At 40.1% G+C, this 8,396-nt stretch overlaps 1 protein-coding gene across 1 annotated transcript; it reads right to left on the bottom strand.

Moving 5' to 3' along the window:
- Window positions 1-5,537: 5,537 nt before the first annotated feature.
- LOC103712638 (transcription factor MYB1-like) lies at window positions 5,538-7,029 on the bottom strand. The gene is made up of 3 exons (XM_008799216.6): window positions 6,778-7,029; window positions 6,443-6,572; window positions 5,538-6,351 (listed from the first exon to the last, which is right to left on the bottom strand). The coding sequence occupies exons 1-3, from the start codon at window positions 6,908-6,910 to the stop codon at window positions 5,745-5,747; spliced, it is 870 nt and encodes a 289-aa protein (XP_008797438.4). The 5' UTR covers window positions 6,911-7,029; the 3' UTR covers window positions 5,538-5,744.
- Window positions 7,030-8,396: the final 1,367 nt, after the last annotated feature.

Raw genomic sequence — 8,396 nt, 5'->3', positions numbered from 1 at the left:
TTCCATCTTGGTCGAAACCATTCCCAATTCCATCATGTTCACATACGTCAAACCCGTCTATTCATCTTTTGCTATCTATATACATATATTCGCACTGTTCCGTTGATCAGTCTCTGCCATCATCATTTTTACTGGCTTAGTCTCCATGATCACGTTTCTTAGCTACCAATCTCCCATGCCCCCCTGCCCACTTTTCTCGTGCCGTCGCCTTTAACATCTCTGTAGCTTGCTGCATCAGAAAGAAAAAAAACATCTCTCTACGTGTCACTCTCGACGTATGGATGGAATCTGCCCTAAAATCGAGCACTCCTTTTCAGCCGTCTCTTTCCTGTCCGCATTGTAGAAGAAAGTATATCTTGTCTGATCTCATCATGCTGCTCGCACGCTAATACGAACGTAAGAATCTTGGGAGACCACGCAGTCCCCCCACCCCCCTCTATTTTAACGCGAAGGAAGGGAGACAATGCCTGCCATTATTTGATGTCCTCTCCTCGAGTCCAAAAACACCCGGCACTTGGAAGATGAATGATAAAACTTCAGCCTAGCTTCATTGAGTCTGGATTGCACTCTCCGCTTCACAATTCTTTTGAGCTTCATACGTGGAATCAAACTTGGCCTTTTTCTTAGTTTTTGCTTTTACATGTAACCGCAATATGAGCCAATTTTAGTGCACTTTAGGTATGTTCCGAGGTGCAAAGTAGAAATCAAGTTACCAATTTAGGCCCACTTGCCAGATAGGGCACTTCAAAATGTCCCCATCCCATGCTTTGCGTACACTGATTAACAAAGTCCATCATGGATAGTGTGGATGGGGTCAAGTGTGAAATATGTAAATGGACTTAGCTTCTTTTTTTTTTGGAACAAATAAGAACTTGTTTAAACTTGGTCGTTAAGCAATAGAACCAAGATTCGCAGTCCACTTTTAAGCTCAGCTTATATACGTATGAGCGCAATTCATAATTTTAGCTAAGCTCATTTATTGGTGTGTGTGTATGTGAGAGAGAGAGAGAGAGAGAGAGAGAGAAAATTCAGATGGTTAAGTCTCGGATCTAACTATGCATAACATTTTTTTGTTTCCATAATTTGACGCTTGCAGGTCACGTCTTTTCCACCTGGTCGAGAGCCAAGGGCGAGTTATTAGCACGAGTTTCTTCCACATAAACGACACGTGTCATTCTCTGGCTGATGGGGTGGCCGTGCACATGGGCAATAATTTGTGGGCAAAACGACGGGCAGAATCTCTTCTTTTTGAAAGCACGAGAAAAAAAAAGTGCGGGTCTTTTGCCACGCAAACCCGATCTCGATCATAGCCGTCGTTCCCACCTAACCGAGAACCGTTGTTTACACTGACGGATCGGATTGAACTAGCAAGTTGACGTGGCGGCGATCTGAGCAACGTTCCTTTTGCCATTGCAGCATAAAAGACGGAGAGGAAAAATAAATGGATCACATGGTTTTATCTAACGGCTGTGATTCGCCCACGAATTTGTGGTCCAAGATAAGAACGGAAACAGCCAAGATACTGTCACGTTGTAGCCGTTACAGACAATATATCCTAGCATCATGTCAGGATAGCAAATTAGATACTCATAGCATCTAAAATTATGTCAAAATTAGTACAAATATAATTCATTCTATAAATATAAAACAAATTAGACCAAAAAAATTCAAGCAAGATGTTTCATCCCGAACATTTTCTTAAATCAGCACGTCCCTTCCCTCATGGCTCTTTTTTATTAATTTTTGGTATAATTTCCAGCAACAAAGGTCACACGTTCTGATAAAATCTATGAGTTGGAAATGGAAAGAATCCAAAGATTTTTGTCCCTTCCCAAAAAATTGGAGGACTGTGATATTTGACCGGCAATGGATTTTTGTCCCGTCTTTCAGAGCCAGATCATCATTGTCCTTTTTTTGTTCAATTCGCAATCTAGAAGCATTGTGCACCTCAAGTGTCAAGAACCATTAATTAATTTTGATTTGAGGTTTATTTTCACAAAGATGAATACACAAGGCACAGATTATTCACAACAAAGTGAAGTCAAAAAATGAGGCAAAGAAAAATTAAAAATATATAATTATCACTAATCGAGCAGATGGAAAAGCATGTAAAGTTACCAAAGCACAGGTACCTGATGCACTTGATTAAGCTCACAAAAAAAAAAATAGTGGAACAAAATAAAAATTAAGCATAATTTTAAATCTCTACCAAGCATAGGTTGAGAGGTTGCCTTCTTCCTATATTCATCTCTTTAAGGGTTGATGCTAACCAAATTTCAAACCCCAACACCCTTGCCATCTGCTTAAGGGGAAATATCATCCTCCATGCCCGGAAAAGGTTGGAAGTTTAACCCTTAGCTGACAACGTGACTTGCTTTTTTTTTTTTTAAAGAAATCTAGTGATGTTAATTTAACCAATTAGTATAAACGACAAATCATCTTAATTTCTTGAATAAAATTATTTTAATAAAATCTAAAACCATGAAATAAAGTATAAAGCTTTGATCTTTTAATATCCAAGAGTACATCAAGTAACATTAGCATGTATGGTCATAATGATATTCTTCAACTTTTCTTCTACAAAGAAAATAATAATAAAAAAATTTGGTACAATGATTGCTCACATCAGTCTAGCATGAGTACAACTAGTAAAGCCAAAAAAAATGAAATAGCATAAGGATGGGAGGGCGGTATCTGACCATATCTACATGACCTCTATAGAATGGTAAGTAGCATAGGAGGAGACTCAATCTGTCATTCTGTTTGTCTCTCGATACGCATAAGCAAAATCTTTCACCAACCTCTGGATATTTCTAAGCAGTGGGTAACCGTCGCCTTATCGCTCAACATCCCGAATCTTTGTATTAATCTTTGTTGGCTTAGCATTGTTCTCAAGGTCTTCTATAATATTAATCTTCTAAACATCACATTATCTAAACACGATCAATCAGACATCACTTCATTAGTAATCTTTTTTCTTTTTTTTTTGCCTTGGGAAAATGTCAGTACTCTTTCTCGGCCCAATCCTTCACCAAAGTGCAGCATTGAATCAAGCGCTAAAATAACAGCCTTTACGATATTGCAACTGCTGTTACAACGGTTTTGGACCTTCTCTGTGGTGCTATGTATATTTAGCATCATGAATGCTTTATCATTGTAACGCATTGTGACATATTATTTAGCATCATGAATGGTATGCTACCTGCCCCGGACTCTAAGTCACTAAAAGGGCACAGGAAGCATACTCCAATTTGACAACCACTATATTAATCTGTGAATCTCTCTTTTTTGAGAAATCAGTCAGTGTGACTCATTTGGGTCCATACCTACCCCTCATATCTTGTCAATGAATTTCTTTCTCTATGTATTCAGCTTATAACACTCAACCATTGGATCCCCTTCCAAAGCTACGAGCTCCAATTACGTTTTCAAGTTCGCCATATCCTACAACAGACGGTCAAAGTCACATGCGACATGCACTGTTTCTTCCAACGTTCAACCATCCGTAACATATTGTGTTAGTTAAACGTTAAATAAGTCAATGCAATCTTACACCATGTTTACTAGTGCAAAAAAATTGTAACCATAAGTTTGTCTAGTATTTCATACACTATATCTTAATGTAGTTTAGCTTTTTCTTATTTTATTTTATTTTTTGGTGTGCACATGCTTGTGTGCTTGCATGCATGCGCGCGAGTGCAGATTGCTTATTTTGAAGTTTAGAATGTCAAGTCGCAGTGATATTAGCATTGGCCAAATATTTTATGCAGCATGAGTTGCTATTAGCAGTCTATCTTAATCTATATTTGTAGCCATTTAGATTCTTTGTCTCGCATCTGGTCCTCTTAATCTTCAATAAAATCCAAGTGGCTCCTTTCTGCCTCCTCTTTACATCAAGAAAAATATTTGTATAACAGCAACTACGGTTCACCATAGCAAGTCTGGCAACCCGACGAGTCAGGACCATTTTTATTGTCTAAAAAGGCTAATCATCTTGTTAGTTTGACGAGTAGATAATTAGTTAATTAGTTTTCAATAACCCTTAAATTTCTTTTTCTTTTTCATTTTGTTTTTAAGAAAAGCAATCGACTATAATAATGAAAGTGCTTCTTCATGAAGCATTCAGGTGCATTTTCTTTTCTTTTTTTGCGAAAACAGAAAAAATTGTAGTTGAAATCAGAGCGGGCAGGATTTGAATCCTTGAGGTTGGGCGATCCTCTTTCTTTGGCACTTTTTATCATTGCTGTTGATGTGCTCTCTAGACTCCTGAAGCAGGCGGGAACTTTGGGTTTGATTGAAGGCATTGGCAACAAGGAGGAATTTAGAGGTATCAAATGTTTGCCGTTTGCAAAATAAAATCTTTCTTTTGGTGCAGGAAAGAAAGAGAGCATTGTGGCATCTAAAGTTGTTCTGTTAGCTTTCGAGGAGGCTTCAAGCCTGCGAATCAACTTTCATAAAAGCTCCATTTTATGCGTAAATATAGATGATTATGATGCTTCTAGGTTTGTAGTTTGGATGAACTGCAAGAAAAGTGCCCTTCCATTTCTCTATCTTGGCCTATCCCTTTGTGACAGAAGGTTGCCCAAATATTGTTGAATGCCACTTATTGAGAAAATCAGTGCAAGATTATCCTCTTGGAAGGGTCGTCGGCATTACCTTCTTACTTCATATCCATTTTTAAACTCTCTCATTGGGTCATTAACAAAATTGAGAGCTTGAGAAGACCTTTGTTTGAAAAGGGAAGGAAAGCATGAGTGGGTTTCATTGCCTCGAGAGATGTGCAGAAGTAGTACTTAATCGGAATATTCTTCTCCACGCAGCACAAGCAGGGCACGTGTGAACCAATGGGCCCGGTTTTCTTTAAGCTGGCCATTCGCTCAAAGAAAACGTAGCTATCACATAAAATCCACACATGCGAAATCTTGGCAAAGATGGGCTGGAATACAAACGCCCGCTGCTCCCTCTGCGGTAACAGTACAGAACCTGTGAATCATCAGTTTACAAGATGCCCGTTTGCCAAAAGTTTATGGAACACTATCAAAATCCAGCCGAGAATGAGAGATTGGCCTTGAATTTCTTCATGAACTTTGGACAGAACGGAGAGCACAGAACCATTTTGCAGCTGTGCAGGCGTGCCGGAGATCAACTTCCTGCTTCCATCTGCTCTGAAATTTGGCGTGCAAAGAACCACCAGAGAGTGTTCCTTCGTAACAAGCATACAGTTCATTATCCACTCCTCCGAGCTACCTAAACATTCCGGTCCTGGGGTTGCCTGTGTAAGCGGAAAACAGAGAAAGATCACCAGGAGCTGAGTAGAAGACTTGTAACTTCCCCGCTTCTTATGCAATGACACTGTTTCACTTAATAAAAAAATTGGTGGAAGCCTGAGGCTTCTTTCATGTCCATCAAACAAAAAAAAAAGAAAAAAATTTCTTGATAACAACATCCAAAGATTTCATTGACCGTACTAGTCCGCACCCTCAACGTTAAACTGTATTGACATGAAAATATTTACTCCGATATTAAAATAGACATCCTTCTTTGCTTCTCTAGTAAGATAGACGGGCACGCCGCTTTATTTATTTATGCATTTTGTCTCAAGGAAAACGGTGTCAGGTGACCTCCATTTCATCGGACAAAATGGAAAGATACAAGCTAGGGGGTCATGGAAGGGACATGGAAGACGGCCTCAAGGGAAGATAAGAAAAGAAGGCTATATGTTTCAGTGCTTTTATTGCCATTAATTACTCTTCAAGGTCTAATAAAGAAGCCAAGGCATTAAGCTCCGAGGCTAGATTGGGCTGAAGAGCATCACCACCCCTCCATTCCTCCAGCATGGCTCCACGAAAATGACGTGGATGGTCGTAGCAGGGTGACAGCATCTTGTCGCTTCCTTCTAGGCCATGAACTCCCTCGCCATCGTCTCGGGGTTCGTTGATGCAAACTTGCGAGAGATCGTCACCTTGAACTTCCAACCAGAGCTCTTGCATGTCAAAGTCCGCAAAAAAGTTCGAGGGGTCAACGTCTTCAAGAATTGGTGCCGGCGCTTGCTCATTGGTACGAGGCTCCGGGTTTCGGCCGGCCATCCTATCATCTTGATCTTGTGGAATGTATACCTTGGTGCACCTCACGGCCTTGGTTCGAATAACAGGATGAGATTGCTCCTCTGCTTCTTTAGGTGCCTCTGTCTCTAGAATCGCCATTGCCTTCCTCTGTTTTAATTTACTAGGAGCTTTCTCCGCATCTAATTGTTTGGGGATCGCCTCCACCTCCTTGCAGAGCTTAGTGTTCCAATAATTCTTTATCTCATTGTCTGTTCGGCCGGGCAATCTTCCTGCTATGAGCGACCATCTGCAAAGATTAAAATAATTATATTGGGAAAGAAGAATATGAATCGATCACAAATCGAACCAATGCAGGCATTCTATTTTTCGATCTCTACCGGTTGCCAAGGAGTTTATGAAGTCTGATGATGAGATCCTCCTCCTCATGGGAAATATTGCCTCTCTTGATGTCAGGCCTCAAGTAGTTCAACCATCGGAGCCGGCAACTCTTACCGCAACGTTTCAACCCTGCGAATCCATTAGTTTAAAGACAGAAAAGCGTCATCACGATAAACAAATCGAACAATGTCGAAGTGATGCGGGACACGTTCATCGAAAGCAAATCATCGTAAGCGAAAACACCAAGGTAACAAAATGTTAAGGGAAATTCTGCTGAACGAATCAATGTTCCTTCAGAGTGCTGCGGAAGAGCCATATGGTTTAGTCTCCTCACCTGCTCTCTTTGGGAGGTCTCTCCATTTGCCTTCGCCATGGGCTTTAATGTAGTCGACGAGGATCCTATCCTCGCAAGCAGACCATGCTCCTCGATTGAGTCCTACCTTGGAGCAACAAGGTCTTCTACCCATTTCTCTTCCAATCTCACATCCTACATCTTATTTCTGCAAACAGTAGCCATCTCTAGAATGAAGTTCTTGCGAAGAAGACCTCCTTGAGGGAAGCGGGTCTCGCTTGGTGAGATTTCATAGAACGTGGTGGCACCTTTATATAAGTCTCCGTAAGTGAGGTCGTTGCAGAGAATGCATGGAAAGCAGCAAGCCCAATAATTGCACACTCATTCAAAGTCACAGTAAAAATAAAAAGAAGTAATGGAAATTGGCTTGATGCAAAATAATTGAGATTTTTTTTATTACTCTTCGAGCGTTTTTCTCTTTTTGAGAAATGTGGCAGGTGGGTCATCAATAGGATGGAATCCTTAGGACTTCTGCTTAATAAGAGATGGGTGGCACTGCCAACCGAATGGTGTAAGTTTAGTTGGCAACATTAACATCTTCGCATCTTATGTGCAGTGACTAAGTCTTGCATTGGCCATTTCCTTAAAATGAGTAAATTTCCTATTAGAGTGAATAAGACTTACTTCAATGCTCATACATTTTAGTGTAATAAGTAGAGGTTTAGGTTTTGAGTTTATATAATTCATCCTCAAGTCCTTGGAACTGGGATGGTCTCCTTTGCTTTCTATTCAAAAAAACTATCTGAAAAATAGGAAGGAAAAAAAAAAACTCTGATCCATAGGCTTCTGACTCGAAGCGATTAGAAATTAAATACTATTTTAACGTTTAATTTAATAACTAGCTCCTCTATTGGCTTCTTTGATGATTACATAATATTTGGTTGAGCAAACATATGATTGGGCCCAAAGGTGTCATCCTTACCTTGTCAAACTATGAAATGATTGTTTAAAATGGTTGTCATGCATATGCTCCGAATTGATTATTTCATTTATAAACGTGCAATACTCCATGCACCCATCGGTCAAAATTTAGGTTCATCTCCTGCACCCATAGCACAAAGGACTCGCTTTATCACACCTTAGAAGGTCTATTGCTGGTGATAGAGCAAGTCTAACATCACTTGATAACCAGCTAAAATTTTTTCACTGAAAGCTGCAATCGTAGCCGGACTTGTATCCCCAGAGAAACAACTAAACCACACAACCGATCCCACTGCGAACCTTCTTCACTAAACCACAAATTCCAGTCCAAATTCATGGGTAATAATTAAAAGACACAGAACGGAGGTTAAGCATACGCAAGTCACTAATGAGTAACTTCTCATCAGCCTTTCAAAGCCCGTGCTCAGCTAACCCTCCACTCCTCTCATGCGGTCCGAGTGCAACAAATAACTGAGACCATCGTGTGGTCTGAATATGTCATCGTTTTGTTCATAAAAAAACTGATGCCAGATAACAAAAATAAGAACGGTACCATCAATACTAGGGACATGAAAAATCTCTCACGAGATACGAAGAGCTAATAGCCTCAGCAAAAAAAAGCACAAGGGGAATTTTTTAGTGGAAACCAATGGCTATTGTTGCTTTTGGCTTGATGGAAG

This window comes from Phoenix dactylifera, chromosome 7 (genome assembly GCF_051530095.1).
Source record: "Phoenix dactylifera cultivar Ajwa chromosome 7, Ajwa_hap1_PhDact_Kaust_v1.1, whole genome shotgun sequence".
In the NCBI taxonomy this organism is placed as follows: domain Eukaryota; kingdom Viridiplantae; phylum Streptophyta; class Magnoliopsida; order Arecales; family Arecaceae; genus Phoenix; species Phoenix dactylifera.
Note: the sequence above shows the minus strand (reverse complement) of the source record. Positions and strands in the feature narration are given on the sequence as shown.

Coding starts and splice junctions, on each gene's coding strand:
- LOC103712638 (XM_008799216.6), bottom strand. CDS start 6,910: ATGGGTAGAAGACCTTGTTGCTCCAAGGTAGGACTCAATCGAGGAGCA. Junction 6,573..6,777: donor AGACCTCCCAAAGAGAGCAG/GTGAGGAGACTA, acceptor ATGGATTCGCAG/GGTTGAAACGTTGCGGTAAG. Junction 6,352..6,442: donor CATAAACTCCTTGGCAACCG/GTAGAGATCGAA, acceptor TAATCTTTGCAG/ATGGTCGCTCATAGCAGGAA.